The sequence below is a fragment of the Tenrec ecaudatus genome, chromosome 4 (genome assembly GCF_050624435.1).
Source record: "Tenrec ecaudatus isolate mTenEca1 chromosome 4, mTenEca1.hap1, whole genome shotgun sequence".
Taxonomy (NCBI): domain Eukaryota; kingdom Metazoa; phylum Chordata; class Mammalia; order Afrosoricida; family Tenrecidae; genus Tenrec; species Tenrec ecaudatus.
In genome coordinates, this window is record NC_134533.1 from 142,285,448 (window position 1) to 142,308,394 (window position 22,947).

The 22,947-nt window shown below is 48.3% G+C and overlaps 1 protein-coding gene across 8 annotated transcripts in view; it reads right to left on the reverse strand.

Annotated features, from left to right (window-relative positions):
- Positions 1-5,149: 5,149 nt before the first annotated feature.
- Positions 5,150-22,947, reverse strand: part of ARMC8 (armadillo repeat containing 8) — a 142,277-nt gene continuing 124,479 nt past the window's right edge. For all 8 annotated transcript variants that reach the window (XM_075546866.1, XM_075546861.1, XM_075546864.1 and 5 more), the window contains 4 exons: positions 14,374-14,469; positions 7,709-7,781; positions 6,460-6,553; positions 5,150-5,813 (listed from right to left, as the gene is read on the reverse strand). In XM_075546866.1, coding sequence (XP_075402981.1) covers positions 5,780-5,813; positions 6,460-6,553; positions 7,709-7,781; positions 14,374-14,469 — 297 coding nt within the window. In that variant the 3' untranslated portion in view covers positions 5,150-5,779. The remainder of the gene's footprint in view (positions 5,814-6,459; positions 6,554-7,708; positions 7,782-14,373; positions 14,470-22,947) is intronic.

A 22,947-nucleotide genomic window follows, 5' to 3' on the forward strand; every position in this document is an offset into this window, starting at 1 on the left:
TGGTGGGCAGCGTCATCCTGCTGGGAGGTGGCTGAACACATAAACAGGTGTAACTCATGGTCAAGTCCGAGGAAGGACTCAGGAGATAGCAAGATTGGCCTTTAGACTAGACTCTTCATAAGGGGTCTCGGGTGATAGTAAGCACAGGGGACAGTTCCCCGTCAGCGCCCAGCCCATGCACAGCCCGATGGCGTGGTGACCCCGCCCATTGCTGGTGTCAGCGTCAAGCCTGCTCGGAGTTTCAGCATTTTCAACTCAGCCGACCCGGTTCATGGTCGGAAAGAGGTGAGCGTCAGGGGTCAAGGGCTCTGGAGACAGGTCAACCCTGGGTTTGCACGCTGACTCCAATGGAACAGCCCTGGGAAAGTTACCCTCTCTGGGCCTCAATAGGAAGCAGACAATAATACCAGCTCCCACTATGAGTCCCTAACAAGAGTCATCCTGGCAGGGCTGCTGTGAATGAAGGTAGTGACAGAGGAGGTAAAGTTCTTATCTTCCTGCTTGACACATTAAACGCTCAACAAAAACCAACCAAGGCCCCTACGTCTGAATCCCAGTGTTTACTAGGATCCCCCTTGGTGTCCTGCCCACCCCCCAACTTCCCTATCAGTTTATAAGTTAGGTCCTGTGGACTTGCTAGAGCAGCGGTTACAGGTTGGGCTGGTAACGGCAAGGTCAGCAGTTTGAAACCCCCAGCTGCTCCTTGGGAGAAAGACAGGGCTTTCTGAAGAGCTCCAGTCTTGGGACTCACAGGGGCAGTCCTACCTTGTCCTGCAGGGTCGCTGTGAGTCGGCATGGACTTTGGTTTTGTGGATGATGGGCGGGCAGGCCTTGGGAACAAACCCTGCAGCCCATCCGTTGTTCTGCAGGTGGCCAGGCCCCAGAAGTGGCGGGCCCTGCCAAGTTGTTGGGCCCAGAGGACTGAGATGGCTGCGTGGCACTCCCGGAGCTCAGGCACAGCGTGAGCGCCCGAGCCAGGTCTGCTGCAATCGGGCGCCTCCAGAATTAGCGTTCTCCTTCGGGCAGCAGTACCTGCCTACTCTTAACTACCCTCCACGAGCAATGAGACGCCATCTCCTGCCCCATCAAACATTGCGTGGAACACACGCGAATGGGACTTAACAAACGAAAGGCATCTCAGTCTTGTTATCTGTTGTGACACATTATTGCAGGGGATGCTGCGTGACATAGGACGCTGCTTCCAAGCAATCAATCTACCTTACAGATAAAACGGAGTCACGTGGTAACTACAAGCCCGACAGCAGTGTGCCCCACTGGCAGTGGCACCAGGCGCACTGCCCCGGAGGGAGCGAAGGCTGCGCTGCAGGCCTTCTCCTAATTTTCTTGACGACCTCTGCCCTCCCCCGTCTCTTTGGCTTCCACTTTGGGGTCAAATCTAATTCTAAAACCTGGGCCGCCCTCCTTGTGGGACCAGGCTCCTTCAGCTTTAACTCCATTGCCGGGCTGAGCTGTCCCTCCGTGGTCTCTCTTGTGGGACACGGGAGGTTCCACCAAAAGCCCGTCCCTGGACCTTGCAAACACGTACACGGTCACCGTTCTTACCCATTCTGCGCACCGAGACAAGGGTCAGCCATTCCTTCCTGCTGAGCTGTTTCCTCCTAGGGCGTGTGAACGCTTTTTAAAATGGGCGGGGGGCTTGCAGGAGCCCACTCTTCATGTGGCGTTATGGTCAGGCTGTCGGCCCACAGCCCAAGGCAGTGCTCTGTGCCGCCCTGGACTGGTACCAGCGAGAAGACGAGTCAGGCTGGGTGAAGGGGAGGCGGAGGCCTGGGGCCCTGGTAGGCAGCTCTGAGTTTCCCACTCATGCCGGAAGCACAAATACACCTGGTCCTCATCAGGAAACAGACGGGACCCCACCCCACGTGAATCAAAGTGCCCTACAGGTCCTGACAGGCCTTGCCCGAAAGGTGGCTCCCTGGCCAACCCCGGGACACACCATGCTCTGCGGGGTTCAGGGCCTGACGGTGACCACCTGGAGGAGTCCTAGCAGCACCTAGCAGGAGTCCAAGCAAGATGTGGGACACAGGTGCAGCAGCTGACAACTAGAGGTGGAGTGAGCAGGGGAGAGAGGGGGGCTTCCAGGAGCAGCTGGGCGTGGAGGGGCTGGCTTCTTTGGGGCTAGGAGGGGTGGCGACACCCTCCTTTCCATTTCTGGCAGCCCAGGGGCACTGTAGGGGTCCCTGAGAGTGGCCTGACCTTTCAGGAGGAGACTCCTTCCAGCAAGCCAGGGTCTGATGGGTGGGGGTGTTTGGCGTTGAGGTCTCTCAGCTCCTGGGCATGGCCTATTGACAGGGTGGCAGGCAGGCTGGCTCCTAAGGCCCGGCCTGACAGAGCACAGAGAGGGCTGTCAGGAGCTCCGAGGGGAGGAGGCTGGTGGCTCTGGGCCACCGCTTCCCTGAGGCCCCAATGCCTCAGTGCCTTTCTGCTCAGCAGTTGGGAAAGACTGGCACAGGGGCAGACCAGCCCCTATCCCAGGGGGCAAGGTGAGTCCTTGTTCTGGGGCCAGCATCAGGACCTGGATGAGTCCCCTCTCCTCTCCATTCTCAGGCCCATTTGCATGTTTTCCTGTGACAGTCAGAGAGGCCTGAGTACCTTCTTCCAAGACGCACCAGGAGGTCCCTCCCCCCAGGCTCCGGGGCAAGTATCCATGGCTTTCCCATGAGGCTATTTGAGATAGGGTGCGGTAAATTACATAATTTCATGTCAATTTGATAAACAGAATGTACCTGTCAATCAGTCACAGCCTGATGATGCCTCCTGGTGGGTGTGAGCTTCCCAAGAGGCTGATCCTGGGAACTTCCTTTCTCTTACTGCTTTTACCTACCTACTGATAAGACACTCTCAGCTACGCAGGGTCCTGAGCCAGGCTTGTGATGCCTCCGCCACTGGAGCAGAAGACTTTTCACCCGCCAGCCTGTGACTGTCCTGCATCATTGCATGTGGCTGTGTGAGTCTGAAGAGAGATTTATGGACCACGATCGGATTTATGGACTTGATCTGGACTGGGCTGTTTGCTTGATATACAGTGACTCTTTGATATAAAGCTCTTCCTTATACATACAGGCGTGGCTCTGACTTTGTTTCTCCAGTCAACCTGGCCTAACGTAGATGGGGGAGGAAGGCACTGTGGCCAGCAAGTGGAGCATCGTGGGTCCTGCAGGTGAGCTACAGCTGCTTTTGCATGGTTCCCAAGTCACATGCCCAACTCTGGACCCGAGACCTGCAGATGGTGACAATGGAGGTGGGGCTGACATGTTAGGGTCCCCTAGGCTCGGGCAGATACCGCTGGAAGCTGGGTGACCAAGGGCCCAGCTCCCACGTTCCCTGCCCCTCCCTCCACGGCTCCACAAATTCCATGGGTTCTAATGTATCCTACTATTCTAGACATTTGGAAAACAGACTCCTTCTTAGAAGTTGCCATGATTTTCCTCGGCTTTTATTAGCATGTGTTAAAGTCATATTATCCAAACACTACCAGAAGAACATGTATTGTTCTGAATAAAGTGCTTAAGGGGAAAAAAAAGCAACTTATTAAATTAAGTTGGACATTCTTTCCTAGTTGGTAAATTTGGGGTTACAATCAGGGCACAACAGGAGATACAAAGATATTATGTAGAGCGAGGAGTTAAGAACTCGGTGTCCACACAAGACCATGCCCATCCTTTCTGTTTCCTTTCTGACTGGATACTGTGCCTGCGTGAAGTAGCAAACAGCTTTAAGAAAGACATTTTCCTTCATTGAAATCAGAAAAGGAGCTAACTATTGTAAAGCACTTTTTATTTGCCCACCTGCCCAGGCCCACAGATAAGATTTCCCCACAGAGCTAAGTATGAGATTTCATGGGGACTTCAGCTTTCTGACACTATGGGCTCAAGATTGTCTCAGCAATTCTTTATTGGTTTCTATTTTCCTGGTTCTTTTAGCCAATCCACAGTGTTTTATGCCACCGTGCCAACCCAGGATTTTCCCACAGTACCAGGAACTGCCGTCCGTGAGTGGGCCTGAGTGAGACGCTACTTCCACAAATGGGGTTTTTGCTCATCTGGCATCCCCACACTAGCAGTGCTCTGGTGTCCCTGTTTCGATAGATTCTGAACTCAGTGATGTTCTGAACAAAGAACAACTTGGAAATCTGTTTCAATCTTGAGAGGGCACGTGGAGACCAGGATATCATCTTGCATTGCATCCATTTTGAAATATCCCATTGCAAGCAAACATCCATGAGCTTTCCCAAGGAGGGTGCAGTGGGTGACTGGGCACCAGGAGAAAGAGGTATGCTGGGCACACACTCACCTCACACTTCCAGGACACGGGCCTTGCTTCCTGGACTTGGTGCCTTTGACCTTTCTCAGCAAAGGGATGAAGAAAGGTGGTTCTACCTTCCCTACAGTCAAGAGCAGCCTCCGAGTTCGGCCTTGAAGCTGACCCAGGAGTCGAAGCTGGTGCCAGGCTGCGGGCTGCAGAAGGCTCAGCAGGACTTGCTGTGAAGGGTCCTCTGGCAATTCCCTTGTCTTTTCTCAACTTCAGTGCTTCTGGCTGCGAGCAGGAAGCGCTCTTAGTTCACTCTCTTACTCAAACTGTGACTTTGTTTCACAGAAGCACCCTGAACAGTCATGCTCCTTCCACTGGAGGGGCCCGCAGAACAGTTCGCTGTAGTCTCACAGGGATAGATGCTGTTCGGGAAGCTCAGGTGAGCTGATTTGCTTCCAGGAAGGGATGGCCTATTTCACTTTGAGATTACAGTTCCAGGGCTGCCCGTTCCTCCAGCCGACAGGATGTGGGGCCATGGGAGGGCTCTGGGTCCCCAGATCCTGTGACAGGCAGCCCACCACACCCACGACTGGCCTCTCACTATCAGTTGGGAGTTTAAAAAACACCACCACCAACGCCCTACAGTGAATCTGTGGCCTCACTCCATGCCACCAGGCCATCTGCCTTGGAAGTTTGAGGATTGACTGAATGAGGCCGAACGAAGGCTCTGTACCTGTGAACAGTGACGGCAGTAAGATGCTAGCTAGTTTGCACAGCACCATGGATGTGCCTGTTATTCAGGCCAACCATAGCCAACTTATGCTTCTGCGTTTTTGCTTGTTTGTTTGTTTAAAAAGAAAATATAATTAAGTTGAAGTTCAGAAATGCATATATTTTTTACTTACAAATATTCATCTGACCAAAATTTAACATAACCTTTATGGAACACTTAACAATTATTTTGTTTTTAAAATAACATTTCATTCAAACTGTATATAATTCAGTAAAGTTTCTATACAGCAAGCAATGCTTAAACCCTGGAAAATCTGTAGAAAAGATTTTCACACAAAATAAGGAAAGAAAATTCTGAGGTATCACACACACACGCACACACCCGTGCACGCACACCCACGCTGGCCCACGTGCACATCCATCCACACACGCGTGTGTGTGCAGACACATTCACGCTCACTCACAAAGTGGCTGCAGCATAGGCAAAAAATTGTAGGTCCAAAGGAAAATGATGATCGACTGTTCTAATAAGAGTCCAAGTAGCTCAGAAACCAAACCAGAAACTGAAAACAAAGCACAATAGTCCTCTGAGGAAATGACTACCTCAAAAAAAAGGCTCTCCAGATGGGTCTGAGCTCTAAGCCTACTAAATTGCTTTTGCAAACAGCTCCCTGCAGTCCAAGGTGACGTGTGCAAACAGAAGGAATCAAATGAGGCTAGTTCTTGTACTTCCTTAACCAGGGGGCGGGTGTCGCCGGTGCCCGGGGCGCCTCCATCACGCCAGGTACTGCTGCAGTGCTGTCTTTGCCCTGAAACCACAAAGGTCCTGTCAGCAATCGTCACGGATTCCAACTGAAGGACAGAACCCGCAGCGCACCGACGGCAACTGGGGAAGACCAAGAGTCGGCGGGCGCTGGAGAAGACTGGCCCCAGCCCTCCCGGCACGGCTTCAGGGCCGCAGACGCTCATCTCGTGCGCTGTTACCATTTTCCTGGGACCCTTACATCCCTGGCTGTCGTGCAGATTTTATCAAGGGATGCAGGACATGGCAGAGGCAAGCACGGAGCAGCTTAGAGGGAAAATGGCCCAGGAAGTGGTGGCCAGGTGCTGACCAGGGCCTGTGGGAGGAGGCTGCCTGTGGTTCAGATGCCTCAAAGTTGCTGGCACAGGGCAGGCTGGCCCTCTGCCGTTAACTATGTTCTCACGGTTGGACTTTCTGCCTTCTAAAAAGACATGCGCATTTCTATTCTAACAGCTGAGGAAATGCAGGAGAGTGGTCCCTGGGTCCTATCCTGTCTCCCATTACGATGACTCAGAGTAAAGGGAAGAATTTTCAGTAGGCCAAGTTCTAGGTTACACGAGGGAGCTTCAAATGTTTGTCAGGCAATCCAAACTCCTCCATCAAAGAACCGAGTGCTCCCCACCCAACCAAGGCTCTTTGACTTTGATACTCACTTGTCACAAAGGTTTGAATCTGGTGACTGACTCAGTTTATGTAGAATATCTACGATGCCCATGTCCCGTAATTTATCCTGGCGTTCTTGGGAACCTGAAAGATTAAAGCTAGTTGGTCATCTACCAGGAGCATGGCCCCGGGGCTCATCTCCTGGGGTACAATCACCAATGTGGTCCTTCACTCCGCACTCCCGCTGTCCCGTATATCCCCCTTTCCCCTATAATAGATCACCCCACATACTGGATCCTCTGAGTAGCCTGCTAAATGGTCTCCCTGCTACCTGTCCCTCCTTCCTAAGTCCATCCTGGGTCCTACTGCTGGAATAATTTCTCCACAAGCTACAAGGTCATGGTCAGGTTCTTCAGTCTGGCACAGGCCCTAGTTTCGATACTTGTACATGTCCCTGTCCCTGGCCCAGCCAGGTCCTTCCTAATCCCGACCGGGCTTCCTTTCCTCCTTCTCCTGCCCAGCCTCTGTCCCCACCCCAGCCCCACCCCCACCCCTGCCTCTCAGATAGTATGTAGCGGCTGCAATTTCACACGCCTCTGTTCTGTTTGCCTACTCCACTAGGCCCTTGAGGGCTGCTCTTTCTCAGATGCCAGCAGAGCCGCTGGTAACCAGACACAGCAGCTGGCATCTGTGAGCTGGTTCCAGTGTCTCCTCCTTAGCAGTGACTCACTCATGCACTGGCCTTTCTGGACCCAGTGGACAAGAATCTCCAGGGGTGGGGCCCAGAGGTAAACATTTGAAATGTCCTTCATGTGATTCATGCAGCTGATACAGGACCCAGACCCATGGCTCCCCTGCATCTGCTCACCACCTTGGCTTGGCCCTGGGATCGCCTGGTGCTTAGAGAAACCCGTATGGAGGATGCCTACCCCTGCAGACGGTGATTTAATTGGCTGGTATGAAACTGCCCAGGAGATTCTAAGTAGAGTCAGAGTAGAGAACCTCAGACCACAGAGGCCGCCTTCGGCATCACTAACTGCCCTCACTTCCCACCAGGATGTCCTCTTTCCAAAAGTGGCTGCAAGCAGTCCTATGTGCTTCCCTTGCTCACGATGGAGCCTCGCCCTTCTCCTCCTCAAGGGTAGGGCTTAGGGTCCACTGTCCCGTTGGCTGGTCCCACCGATTCTGTACCAGCGGGACTCCGCTGGGGGCCTGTCCAGAATCCGGTACCGGCTTCTTTCCCAGAGTGAGACACTATTTCCAAAGTTTCCTTCAGAACCCATCTCACCAACTCCTTACCTTCCTCTTCATTCCTTACGAGGTTTGATATACAGAACATTGTGGCAAGCTGCAGCTTGACGTGTGAATGGCCCTATTTGATGCAAAGAGAGGGGGAGATAGAGGCGATTGTCTTTTAGGTCATTTTCCAGTAACACTTGTCTTAGTTATCAAGTGGTGCTGTACGAAACATGCTACAAGGTGGGTTTAATCAGCAGAAATGCACCTGCTGGCAGTCCACAAGTCCAGATTCAGAGCACCAGCTGTGGAGGCCAACCTTCGACTCTGAACAATCTCAATGTACTTGGGATCTCTCGCTCCAGCTCTACTTGCTAGCGTTAGTATCTAGAGAGAGCTTGGCTCCAGTAACAGCCCACACGAATCCTGTCTCACACACAGCACAGGTACTCTCAACAGCCAAACAATTTGAACGGAGGCTTCAAACTTGGTGTCTTAAGGTACCGAGAAGTTGAGAGAAAGGACTGGGCATTGGTAAAGGACAAGAGGTATTGGTGGGGAATCTGGCAAACCAAGGAGGGTAAGTCTTGCCAAAAGAAAAACTAAAAATTTCAAAACCCACTGGATTCATAGCTATAGATTAGATAATTCAACCCTGGCGTGTGAATTCAATGCTGTTGACTTGTCAAGTTGGTTCCAACTCAGAGTGAATGACCCTAAGTACAACACAACACACTGCCAGTTGTGCACCATCTTCCCAATCTTTGCTATGTTTCAGCCCATTGCTGCAACCACTGTGTTTAATCCATCTCATTGACCTTTTTCATTGACCCTCTGCTTTACCAGCCATGATGTCCTTTTCCAGGGAGTCAACAAGGTCAGCAGTTTAAAACTACCAGCCAGAGACTCCCCAGAAGAAAGACAGGACTGTCTACTCCCGTAGAGTGACAGTCTTAGAAACTCACAGGCGCAGTTCTACCCTGTGCTATAGGGTTGCTATGAGTCAGCCTCGAATCCCTAACAGTGAGTATGGTTGGTATGGTCTCTCCTGATAACATGTCCAAAGTATGTGAGATGAAATCTCTCTGATCTGACATCGAAGGAGCATTCTGGCTGTAGCTCCTCCAGGAGAGATTGGTTTGTTCTGGCAGTTCATGGCCCTTTCAATATTCTTTGCTAATGGCAACTGTAAATACCATGGCTTAGGTCAGGAATACGTTAGTCTGCAACACTTTTTTCTCTTTAACACGTTAAACCAGGCTTTGCAACAAATTTGCTCAATGTAATACAATGATTTCTTGACTGCTACTTCCATGAGTGTGATTGTGGATCCCAGCAAGAAGAAATCCTTGACAATTTCTATCTTTTGATGTTACTTATTGGTCCAGTTGTGTAGATTTTTGCTTCCTTTCTGTTGAGGTATAATCCCTACTGAGGAATTACCTTTATCAATAAGTACTCCAAAAGACCTCGTGGTAAGGTTGTGTCACCTGCACATACGTCAGTCGGACCCCATCCTCACGCCACATCATACAGTTCAACTTCTCAGATCGTTTGCTCAGCACATAGATCAATAGTCATGGTGAAAGAATATAATTCCGACACAAAGCTTCCCTTATTTCAAACTTTGCTCTTGTTCCATATGACTGACTGACTGCCTCTAAGTTTATGTACAAGTTCTTTATGAGCACAATTGTGTTATAATCCACACAGTCAAATACCTTTACAAAGTCAGTGAAGCAGAAGTAAATACCTGTCTGGAATTCTCTCTCAGTCGAGATCCATCTGATAGCAGTGGACAGTAATCATATCCCTTGTTACATGTCCTCTTCTGAATCCGGCTTGAATTTCTGGGCAGTGCTCTGTTGTTGTATGGCTACAACCAGTTTTGGACTGATCTTCGGCAAAATTTTACTTGTGTGTGTGATATTGATGCTATTGCTTGATTGAGCGCTGATTTATCTACATTAGGAAACTTTCAAGTCACTGGAGCCCAATGGAAGGATTTGCATTTGGCAAATATCTCTCCAGTCACTGAAGGAAGGAGCTGTGTAACAACTGAACTCCACCTAACTCCACTCCTTCCTTGACACTACTTGAAAATAATGATTATATATGAGGGTGTACCCCCACCCCAAACCAGAATTTCCCCCCCAAAGCTATGTACTTAATTTTTTAAAAAGAAAACAACCCGATCCCTTTTAAAGTACTCTCTATTACACTTAATACATTTGTCAAATCTGCAATTCCATTCTTGGAAACACTTTGCAAACTCATCTGTTTGGACGGCTGACGGCACCTCCGTTTTTCATGTTCCTCTTCATTCAAGGAGACAAAAAGAAGTTGCACAGAATGAGGTCAGGTGAGTAAATAAAGGCATGTTGGTTCTTGCCAAAAACTTGCACACTGAGGTGGCTGTGTGAGGAGGTGCCTGTCCCCCCATCTGCCACAAATCAGGCCTTTTTTTGCTGCACACTGTTACATAATCTTTTCAGAATCTCTAAATAGAAAGCTTGATTAACAGCCTGACCTGGTGGAATGAACTCCAAATGCACCATTCCCCCCACATAAAAAACAAAACTCCCCAAACCCCCAAAAACCAAATGAGCATGGTCTTGCTCTTTTGTTTCACTCGATGAGCTTTTTCAGGCACCTTCCACTGGCTTGACTGATGTGTGCTTTGGGGTTGTAAGAACAGCACCATGATCTCTCCATGTCTCATCACCAGTAATGAATGACCCTGGGGAAAGTCTGGGTTGCTTTGGAGCTGTTCTTTCAAAGCACTGCATGCTTCTACTCGACACTCTTTGTCCTGGTCAGTCAGAACCCGAGGCACAAACTTTGCAGCGGCCCTTCTCATCCCCAAATCTTCTGTTAAAATTCGCTGAACCCAGCTCCTAGATAGTCCATATCGCTTCCCATCTCTCCAATGGTCCAGTCACTGTCTTCGAGCACAAGTGCACGAATTTTGCCGACATTTCCGTCTGTTTGGGAAGTTGACAGACGTCCAAAATGAGGTTTACCATCAATCAACATTTCACTGTTTTGGAAACGAGAAAACCACGAGTTTTTCCCATAGCACTGTCCTTGTAAGCTGTGTTCAACATCACGACAGTTTCTGCAGCATTTTTTCCCAAGCAGGAGACGAAATTTCACAGCCACATGTTGTTCTCTTAAATTGGCCATCGCAAAAAAGGAGGTTGGAGTGAAACTGCTTTAATAAAAAAAAATTCTCTGTGACCAGAGAGAACCTTCCCAGGTGATGTCATTGGGTATTGTAACTCAGAATGAGTTGCTGGATGCTTGCCTAGTGAGAAAATGTGTACTATAAAAACTCCACCCAGTGGAGCTTTCTTCTTTTTGGGGGGGTGGGGGTGGGTAAGGGAGTGGGGAGAACCCCCTCATAGTTCAGTTTTTGGAATAACTAAATTACTCTTGGTTCCATAGAACTTGATTGACGGTGTCCCTAGGTGATGTAGCAAATGTTTCTGCTGTGGCTGAGCAGCCTCCCATGCTTGTGAGACAATTCTTGTTTATTTCTATTCTATACAGAGAGTACAATGATTTCTGGGTAAACTGGATCATTTTTAAGAGTGCTTTCCCTAAATGATCAAGAAGCCAAGATAAAATAATCTTTATAGATAATATTTCTATTGGTCAAGTGAAACAATTTTTAAAAAGCTTTCCAGTAATTTAAGTGATCATTTTTTTGCACATCTGGGGGGGGGGGGTGCCAGTGACATGATGTGTTCTTAGGGTTTCTTATAAGCTAAGACAGAGACCTAGCTTCCCGACTAAGCAGAGGCATAGAAATGGATGAAGTTTCTTCCACTAGGAGTCCATGCTTAGTGGTTCTTTGCTCTTTTACCTGTTCTAAGACTTCTAAGAGATGCTCAGTTTGGACAAATTGACCAAATAAAATTGATCACCGACCCCTGGCCCCAGGCCCTCAATGAGTATTGTTGAATAAATGAACTTGGATGCCGTCCAGCAATCAAGCATCTATGTTTTAGTGAAGGAGACTCTAGTGGAACAATTGTCATGTGCTTGGCCTCTAACCATAAGGTGGGCGGTTCAAATCTACCAGTCTTTCGGGTGGGGAAAGATGTGGAATCTGCTCCCACAAAAATTATACCCTAAGAAATCCTAGGGGGTAGTTTTACTCAGTCACACAGGAATCTATGGGGGTGGGAATGACTTCTAGCACACAACATGTCCCTTCATCATTTATTCTTCCATTCACTCAATCTGTATTGGGCAAATACACTGCTGTGATAGGGCAAAGTGGACAGTGAAACACTAAGTAAAGTGCTTGGCATAAAACAGATGTCACCAAAGAAAACAACATTAGAGCCGAGGAAGGTGCCGGCTGTCCCAAGAGCAAAAGGCTGAGGGTTCTGGAAAGAGAGGGACACTCCTGAAAAGGCCCAAGGTAAGAAGTAGTAGTATGAGAACACAGAGTGGAGCCACCCCTGTTCAGAGAGCAGGGCCAAACCGTGGGCCCTGGAGGCCACTGGAGGGAAGAGCTGTGGGCTGTATTTGGAGTTAACAGACAGCCCCCGAGGGAGCTGAGGAGGGGAGGGCAAGAGCTGACTCCACTTTAGAAGATCACTTGGGCTGAAGGATTGGAGTAGGAGCATAGTGGCGGTGACTAGGGGGCCACTACAGATTGGGCCTGAGAGGCTGTGGCTTGCCCTAGGGTGAGGCTGGTGGAGGGCCAGAGAAGTAAAGATATTCAAGATGGATGGTGGAAGGAGGGCTTGCTGGTACAGTGAATGCCAGAAGTGAGAGCGCTGGGGAACTCAAGGTTGACTCTCAGATCAGAATGACAGAGCCAGCACAGTGAGAGTGCACAATAAACCCGGGGGAGAGAAATGTAGGCTTAGGCAAGTGAGTTCAAACCCACCTGGGGCGCTTGAAAGAACCCCCCCGCCCCCCACCCCCGCCGCAATGCCCAGACCAATTAAATTAGAAGGCTGAGGGACAGGGCATAGTACGTCCTAAATCTTCCTAGGAGATTTCCAGTGTGAACCACCAGTATCAGGAGGACAGAGGAGAGGGCGTTGTGGAAGCACGGGAGAAGGATGCTTGGAGGAGGAGGAGGAGGAGGAGGAGGAGGAGGAGGAGGAGGAGGAGGAGGAGGAGGAGGAGGAGGAGGAGGAGATGATCAGTTGTGTTAACGTCTGCGAGAAGATGAGAAAGAAGCAGACTGCACATCTGCTGTGGGGCCAAACTGCTGACCCTTCAGTTAGTAGCTGAGTGTGTACCCACTGCACTGCCAGGGCTCCTCAAATGAGGAGAGGAAACCAGTCCTGCAGATCTGGCATCACGGGAGCCACTGGTGATCTTAACCAGAACAGGTCCAAGTTGAGTGATGGGAGTAAAGTCAGACAAAGGTGGTCAAAGAGCGGATTTAGAGGTGAGGCAGAACACAGGCACGCAAAAGGACTTGCAAGTTTGGCTTTAAACACAGCAGGGAAATTAGCGGGTATGAGAATGGGTATGAGAACTTCTCAGTGGGTATGAGAGGTTAAGGGAAACCTTTTATGGATTAGATACTATGTAGATCTCATACTGGAAAGGTAAGGAGAATCTCCCGCTTAAACGGTAAGGCTTCCATTCAACAAATATTTACTGAGCATGTACCACAAGCTAAACAGCTGTGCACAAAACTGACATGTCCTTGCCTGCCTGGAGCTTACACTGGCACAGGAGTCACCCAGCAGACACACACACAAATGTCCCTGGCTACGGTGAAGGAGAAGGCTCTGAGGCTGGGAGCCGTATACAGAAACAAATAAGCTGCACAAAGTGGCCATGGAAGCGCCCAGTTAGGAAGTGCCCGTCACCAAACCCCGGAGGGTGAAACACGAGCCACACAGGAGTCAGGGGACATGTTCCAGGCAGTGCGAGAGGCTAGTGTAATTGGTAGATAAAGGAGGGAGGGATGAAATAAACTGAAGCTATCGAGAGGAAGGTCAGTCGTGCAGGGCCTCATGCATGGGAACCTGTTTGCTTTACAAAGCATACACATGCCAGGTGCCATGCATCACTCAGAGTGATAAGGGCGGGAAGAGGTGAGGCTTCCCGAGGGAGGAGCGAAGAGCCCTGCTTTGTGCAGAACGGAGCAGCTTACTAGACCTTCACAGGCAGTGCTGAGCACTCGTCTGGGGTGTGTGCGTGTGAATCTAACATCAAAGCAGCTAGTCTCCTTGAGTGGCCCCTCTCCAGTGGTAGGCAAAGAAACTGCAGTCGGTGTCAGTGGGCACAAGGCCGTAGAGTCACCATTACGAGGACACTGACAAACTGAAAACCGGCTCCGGAACAGCCACAGTAAAAGGTGGCTGTGGTGTGTGGAAGCGACCAGGTCAAGGGTCTAAGGTGCCAGAGGGGACTGGAGGCTCACCACAGGGACTGAATCTTAGGAAAGGAAGCGAGGCCTGGGGGTGGAGGGCAGGGACCGAGAAGCAGACACGCATACACATTCTCACGAATGAGCAGGAGGGAGTCAGAGCAGGAGTGAGGCGGCAGGGGCTAACAGCCCAATGGCATAAGCTTCACAGAGCAGGTTTTAAAACACTTCTTTCCTCTACTTTCAGGAGCAAAGAAAGTTCTTTCCTTTCAATTTTTTTTAATCTCTGCATGATTTGCTTTGTGCCCCCGACACACTCGTTCCTGCCTTCTAGCTGTACAGCCAGTGGACAGCCGTGAAGGGGGCTAGGGCCTACCATGTAATACTTGATTTTCTGCAGTATGTCATCATTGGTCATAATAAGTTCTTTTGCCGTTGTCCCGTCCGCTATGTTGGCCAGGATGCACAGTGTCTGGAAAAGAACAAAGGGCCAGCGGTCAGGAAAGCTCTGCAGTCCCCACTCTTGATGTGGCCAGGCCCTCAATAGCTCAGGTAATTTCCCACCTGAGGGCGTGTGGGGTGGTAATTTCCGACCCGAGGGCCCTCCGCTCTCCCCTACCAATGTCGTGGCAACAGCACCAACCACGCCACAGGAAAGTCTACTTTAGACAGAGGAGAACCCTAACCCCAGCATCACCTGGCCAAAGGCAGCGGTCTTGTAGGTCATATCAGCACATCCCTGAGAGGAAAAGCACGATTAGCACTCGCTTCCTATTACTAACCCAGAGGGCTGCCTCAAAGAGGTGGTCTCGCGGGAGACGTCTTCATAGGTGTCACAAGTCTCCCCCACCCAGGCTTCCAGCGGCTACTCGCTCCCAGGCTCACGACGCACGGATGAAGGCCGGCGCCCTGCCACTAGCGTTACTGGCCGTGCACAATTAGGGCCTCTGAGTTTCCCCATCCCGTTAGAGGAGCAAATGAAATGTCCAAGGGGTCTGGTCCAGCATGGACTACAGTGGACTTTGGAGGGAGCCTCGGTTGGCTGGTAGGACTGTGCATCTTGAGGAGAACCCGTGACTGGAGTTTCTTCTGAGAAGGCTGTCCCACAGAACCGTTCTAGTCTCAGAGCTTGGCCAACAGGAAGCAAGGAAAGGTGAGAGACTGTGGGAAAAGACAAGCCACTGCCAGCCTCGGCAGTCCAACCCACATGTACGAGCACCTGCAACGTGTGGTGTTAGGGTTCGGCAGGTGTAAGACATGCCGTGCCGACGCGGAAAGGGCCAGACCCACAGCGTCCTTGCACCATGACATGACCGGGACGAGAATGGCGGACTGCGGAATAACAAGGGGACTTGTTCAGGCAGAAAGGTCCAGGGAGTGAGAGACGTGGTTCCAGGAGGATCACCCAAAGAATGTTTGAGGGGTGGGGAAGGGCTCAAGATTCAAAGGCTTTCCTTCAGCTCTAACTGCTCTCTCAGACATCTGGAAGGGAAGGTGGTCTGAGTTCTCCTGGATTCATGCACCGCAGAAAGGAGATGAGCCGTGAAGCAGAGCAGGCTGCTGCTGGAATCGAGGACACATGGAAAGGTGCCGTTTATCATGGCAGCAGGCACTGTCACCAGGACGAGGTGGACTTGATATGCTCCAGAAAGGGCAAGACGCCACACTTCACAGTGATCTGACGGAAGAGCACAGGGCTATTGGTGCGTCTCAAATTTCGCAGCCAGGGGAACAAACAGACATGGCCTATTCTGTGACCTTTTATTATTGAAAAATTTGAAAATTACTAAATGTTCAAAAGAAGTAAAAGGCCAGCACAAGGAACACATTTATCTACCACCTAGATTCAACATCCATCCTCGCCGTGCTGTTTGCTGGAAAGAGTGTGTGTGTGTGTGTGTGTGTGTGTGTGAGCGTGCATATGTATGTCGGGGTGTGTGTTTGTTTTCCCTGACACATCCCATGAGACTTTACCTTTAAGCACGTCTCAATGTACCACCTACGAATACTGACATTTTCTTGTATTCATGCAAGACCGTGATCAAGCCTAAGAAAATGAGTATCACCGATCTGCATTTTCAGTGAGTCTCTCATGGAAGAGAGACTTGGAAGGGGCACCTTCTGAGCATGGCAAGTGGAATTAACACCGACAGCTGGCTTTGGAAAGGGTTGTCTATGTTCTGAAGAGGCCATCAGACCCACGTGCTAGTCCCACCAGGACTGACAGAATCGGGTCAGTGAACACAGAGTCAATCCTCTCGTTTCCCAGCTCGTGGTATCAACATTTTTGTGATTTACATATGGCAACACTAGATAAAGGAATGCAGACAGAATGAAAATTCCCTGTGGAAATATCATGTTCCTTCCAGTGCTTCTCTTCCTTCAGGCGATTTTACAAAGTCTCAGGAGAGCACGCTTGAAAAGCATCCCACCTTCCCAGGGCCAGCCAGTCCGGCGACAACAGCCAGCACCAGCGGAGTGACGCGCTGCTCTCCACCGAAGCTCTGCCAGCTCTGTTATGAAGAGCAGCCAGTGAGGGTCAGTGAGGGTACCAGACTGACTGGAGGTGGGGATGGAGGCAGCCTGTGGAAGAATCCATATAGACTTTCTCTCTCTGGTCTCAATTTCCCCTTTCTCCTCACCAGGAAGGCTTGGTCCTGAGTTGGCTAAAGAGGAAATAACAGAAGTGATCTATTCATGGAGGAAAATCTAAAAGGCACAAGCTAGGTATCACTGGGGGGAGGAGGAAGAAATGGCTAACACAAAAGCAGATTATGGGGGATGGGTGACTAACCACTAAAGCAGATTATGGGGGATGGGTGGAGGGGGACAAATTTCAGCAAACATTCCAGAATGGCCCAGCTTAGCAAGCAGGCCTATGTGTTAGAACAAACCTGTGTGCCCCAGCCTGCATAGTAATGGCCAAGAGAAGGGTGGCTCCATTTTAAAGCTCACAAAACCCCAAAATAAATATTCTAACAAAGACATGAGGCCAAATTGGGAAGAGCTCTCTCTAAGTCCTTAGGTCAATTAAGTTTAAGTGGTAGGAGGCACAGATAAATAAGAGATTTACCTGATATAGCTTATCTATCTTGTTATCTAAATAAACAAACAACAATTAAAAAAAACAAACTGCTATCAGTTCATGCTGACTCATAGTGACCCTACAGGACAATGCAGAACTGTCCCTGTGAGCTTCCCAGGTGGTCACTCTTTACTGGATTAGAAAGCCCACCTTTCTTCTATGGAGCAACTAACCGGTGGCTTCAAACTGCTTCCTTCCTCAGTAGCCCAACACATCATTACCACACACCAGGAGTCCGAGAGGGTAATGGGGAGCTAAGAATAATGGGTACAAGAATGAAGAAAATAGCCTAAAATTAACTGTGGTGAAGACTGCATCACTCTTTTAAATAATGTAAACCATCTAATTTTATGGTAATTGAATTAAATGCAAATGAAACAAATTCAGAGAAGGCTCAGTAATCAAACGCTTACCAGGTACTGTATAATATTTGACCCACTGTGGATAAACAGTTCTTAGAAAAAGCTTAATTAGTAGTGAAGCAAACAAAGGACATTTGGCCTAAAATGCCTGGAACCATTCTGATTGACAGGGGCTGAGCCCCGAGCCATAGGACAAGCTGGAAAATCAACGCTTGAGGGCACTGGCTGAGACTTCACTGGAACAAGGTGTCCCTTCCTGCCCACAAGCACAGAGAAGGAGCCGACCCTCTAACCAGAAGAAGAGTAAACAAAGGCACCCCTCCCCAGTGGGGGCGTCTTGGCACAATAGCGGGTATGCCAGAGATGAAAAGTGGTGGGATACTCATCTGAAGTGCAAGGCTCTCAGAGACAGGATATCTATATGCCTATAAGGAAGATCAATTAATAAGACTATTATTCAAATTTACATACCAATCACTAAGGCTCAAAATGAGGATTTTTACCAACATACCCAGGCTGAAATTAATGAAATATGTCGTCAAGATGAAGTGTTCATTACTAGTGCCTCAAAACCCACTGCCGTCAAGTGCAATCTGCCTCCCGGGGACCTGGTGGGGTAGAGTAGTACTGCTCCGCAGATTTCTGAGGCAGGCAGGCAGTCTTGAAGGGAGCAGGGCTGGTGGGCTTGAATGACCTTGTAGTCAGTAGCACAATAATGAATCCATTACACCCACCAACATCCCTTAGAAGAAGGATCAGTAGTTGGAAAGCATAGCTTTGGAGATAGAAATGATACCAGCATTCATATGATAAAAATTTGCAAGAGCAATGCAACATCTTCTGTCATCAACGTACATGGCAAACACAGAGCTCTAGTGGTGTAGCAGGCTCCCAGTGATGGGATTTCCAGTCTTGGAAACCCCAAAGAGTTGCTATGAAACAACATGATGGTAATGTTTAGTTTTGATTTGCAGTCATGGACTTCACCAGATGGAATACACAGGAATCAAAGTGCCTACCAATCTCTGGAAAGACACTGCAGAGCAGCTCAATATTAAAAGTCAGTATAAGGCATGAGGCTCAATGTGAAAGAGACCATCAATTGCTCTCCCGTAAATTCAAGTTGGAATTGCAGAAAAATAAGACAAATCCATGACTTTGAGTATATCCTACCATAATCAAGAATATGGGGGGGGGGGGGAAAGAATACAAGGGGACACCCCAAACGGGAACTCTTTTTCCAAAGTTATATATTTAATTTTTTTTACAAAACAACCTTATCATCACCTTCAAAGTTTTCTCTATTACAATTAATACTTTTGTCAAATCTGTGATTTCATTCTTGGAAACACTTTGCAAACACATCTGTTTGGATGGCTGATTGCACTGTTTTTTTCTTCACCTCTTCTACATCATCAAATCGCTGTCCTTTCATGTCCCTCTGCATTTGAGGAAATAAAACATGTCCCACGGAGTGAGGTCAGGTGAGTCAGGTGCATGGAGCAAGAAAAGCATGCTGTCTTTTGCCAAAACCTGGCGCACTGAGATGGCTGTGTGAGCAGGTGCATTGTTGTGGTGGCAGAACCAATCCCCTGCCACAAATCAGGCCTTTTTCTTTTTCTTTATCTTTTTAAAAATCAGGCCTTTTTTGTTGGACACTGTTAATGCAATCTTTTCAGAACCTCTAAGTAGAAAACCCGATGAACAGCTGACCTGGTGGAAGGAACTCCAAATGCACTATGAGTTGACCTTTTCATCTGTCCGGGAAGTTGGCGTACGTCGAGAATGAGGTTTGTCATCAATCAGCATTTTGAAATGAGAAAGCCGCCCGTACACGTGTTTTCCCCAGCGCGCTGTCCTTGTAAGCTGTGTTCAACATCACAACAGTTTCTGTGGCGTTTTTACTGAGCAGGAAACAAATTTCACAGCCACACGCTGTTCTCTTAAATCGGCCATCACAAAAGATGAGGTTCGAGTGAAACTGCTTTTATGAAAAAGTTTACTGTGACCAGAAAAAAAACCTTCCCAGGCAATGCCACTGAGTTCACTAACTCAGAGCGAGTTGCTGGAAGCTCACCTAGTGGGAAAAATGTGTACTATGAAAGCTTTGTCCAGTGGAGTTTTTCTTTTTCTTTTTTAGGGGGTGTGGGGGTACCCTGTCAGATTTGACTTACTGAACACTAATGCTAAGGATCACCTGAGTTGTGGGATGACATCAAGTACACCACACAGGAAGCAAGCAAAAGATCCTTAAAAAAAGGAAGACCAAATTTGGATGTCAAAAGCAACTCTATAGCATTCTCTTGAACATGGATTAGCTAAAGTAAAAGGAAGGAAGCAAACATGAATTGAAAGGTTGCAAACGGTAGTTAAAGACCAAGACTAGAGCTCTGTGATGTAGCCAGATCCAAATATGATTTACACTCTGTTTACATACAGTCTACTTCCATGAAAAGTGCAAAGGCCTTGAGTTAAAAAAGCAAAAGGGAAGAAGACCACGTTTGCCATTTCTCAAATGGAAAGAAGTAAAGGAAAATTCAAGTCTCCAGTTGTAAAATTAAAGGATTCTACAGGCAAAATATTAAGTGATGCAGGATATCTCCAGCAAAGAAGGAAGATAGTCACTGTACCTACTGCCCAAAGGAAGTAGCTGGTCACCATGTGACCATTTCAGGAGGTAGCATGTGATCAAGAACTGCTGGCACTGAAGGAAGACGTCCCAGCTATACGACAGGCATGAATGAAACACGTGGTTCTAGAAACAGGTAGAAAATCCACTGAGATCTTTTCACAGGCGATGCAAGGTCGGGAGTGCTCATTAGAGTTATGCCACGAACTCTGGGAGACAGCTACCAGGCTAACTCCCTGACAGAGACCCTTATTTGTGCTCAGAGCGTGGAAATTACTAAATGAGATCACCAATTTCACAGGTGTGGGTATCTCTTACTCTCTGGCAGACTGGGTTTCTGGGGTGGAGGGAGGTCTTTGCCCTTGTGAGTTGGAGGTGAGTCCCAATCACATTCCCATCACAGTGCTCCCTAAGAGTCACCTCTTACAAGCACATGGCTGATTGCTCTCTAGCCGGCAGCTCTAACTAGAGGAGCAGACCTGTGTGATTGCTCTCTAGGCTCTGAAGACAGTCACTCCCCCTTACCTGTCCTGGCACTGGTGTTAGGTTACTCCTCTTATGAACTCTGGGACATTTGGGGTTAGGGAACAGCCCACTTTGTTAAGTATGTGGCTACCTATAATTAGGGGTGCTTGCACATCTCCTGAGTGTATGTAAGCCTTGGTTGGAAATATATTCTCTCTCGCCGCGTGGACGTGGCTTCCCGGAGGTGAGCACGTGCATGCCTTATCTTGTCTGATGTCTCTTTAATTTTACCCCTCAATCACACAACCGCCCCTGGGACCCATTTGATTGTGGGGGCTGGTACCCCATACAGAAGTCAAATTATGCGGAATAGGAAACTTCCAGAGATATAAGAAGATCCAGAAGAGTATATGGAATAAGACATTATTGCTGATGTCAGAGAGATCTTACCTGGAAGCAGAGAATACCAGAAAGATGTTTACCTGTGTTTTATTGACTATGCAAAGGCATTCGACTGTGTGAATCAAAACAAATTTTGATAACACTAAAAAAAATGGAACTTTAATTTAACTGTGCTCTTGTGGAACCTGCACATAGACCAAGAGGCAGTCACCTGGGCAGAACAAGGGATGCTGCATGGTTTAAAATCCAGAAAGGTGCACACTGGACTGCAGCTTCTCACAATGCTTATTCAATCTGTATGTAGACCAGATGGTCCAGGAAGCTGCACCTATGAGGAAGAGGCTTCAGGAATGAAGGAAGACTCATCAACAACCTGCGATACGAGATGAAACAAGCACTCTACTGCTGAAGATCGAAGACTACATACAGATGTCGATATGGATTACAACTCACTGTGAGGAAAAATCAATCACCTCCTACACATATGAAATCTGGACAACGATTAAAGAAGACTGGGGAAGAATTGATGCCCTTGAATTATGGTGTTGGCAAAGAATATTGAATATATCACAGACTACCAGAAGAATGATTAAGTATGTCTTAGAAGAAATCTAGCCAGAATGTTCCTTAGAATCAAGTATGGTGAGATTTTATCTAATGGATTTTGGGTATGCTAATAGAAAGGATTAATCTTAGACGACGGGTATCATTCAGCAGGTCAGAATACTAAAACAAACTAACCAACAAACAACAAAAAATACCCTCAACAATGGACTGGCCCAGTAGCTTCCACACTGGGTTACAGCGATGATGAGGGCAGTACAGGGTCAGGTTGTTTGGTTGTTCACAGGATTGCTAGGATTGGAACGGACTTGACAGTATTTCTCTCTAACTCAAGGGCACGTTGGGTTCAGAGGTAGAATTCTGGCTATCCATGTGGGAGACCAAAGTTTGATTCCTGGTTGCTGGTAGTAAAAACCAGCTCAAAGGCACCAAACATCAAGTACTTGGCTGGAACTTCGTATATTCACTCACTCCTTTCTCCTTGTTTTTAAACTCTAACTAAAAGAGCAGCTGCTCCTGAGTGTTTTTTATCCACTTTACTTTGTACATCAAGATCCTAAAACCAGACAAGAGATTACCAGAAAACTATAGACCAATGTCCTGAAGGAACATATTAGTGAATACGATCAACTTTTAGTCAGTCTAACAAAACCATAGGAGTCCTGGTACAGCGGTTTACATATTGCGTGGCTAAATGCAAGGTCCGTAGTTTGAGACAACCAGGTACTACAGATCAAGAGAAAGACAAGATTTTCTACTCCCATTAAGATCAATAGTGGTAGAAACCCACAGAGGCAGGTCTACTCTGTTCTATAGAGTCACTATGAGTCGGAATTGACTTGATGGCTATGAGTTTCAGAGAGAATAAAAAATCGAATACAATTAAACTATGTAAAGACTGACACACCACAACGAAGTGTACAAGTACACATTTGGGGTAACCGATGGAAACCAGTCAATGTAACGCACCATACAAATTCCTGGCTGCGACGGTGGCTCTGATCCCAGGGAAGCCCTCTGCCTGGGGGCAGAGCTGTGCTGTAGGGCTTCTTCTTTCAAGAGCAGATGACCAGCCCTTTCTTCCATGGAGTTGCTGGGTGCATTCGAATCACCGACCATTCGCTTAGCTGAGCTCCAAATGTTTGTGCTGCTCACGGGCCGTCATTCACCACATTAGCAGACCAAAAACAACCCCAAAGCCCAGCATCCTTTCATGGTAATGAAATAATAGAAGGAACCTTCTTTTACCTAATAAAGGGACATGAGTCAAATCCAACATGACAGTCACACCCAATGTGCAAAAGCTTCTGCTTCTATTACTAAAATCCACTGAGACCGCGATCACTCCAATTTGCTGCAACCGTACGGGCTCCCAACAACGTCAGTCTTTATGGGAGCAGGCAGCCTCGTCTCTTCCCGAGAAGTGTCCACTTTCCCACGAGT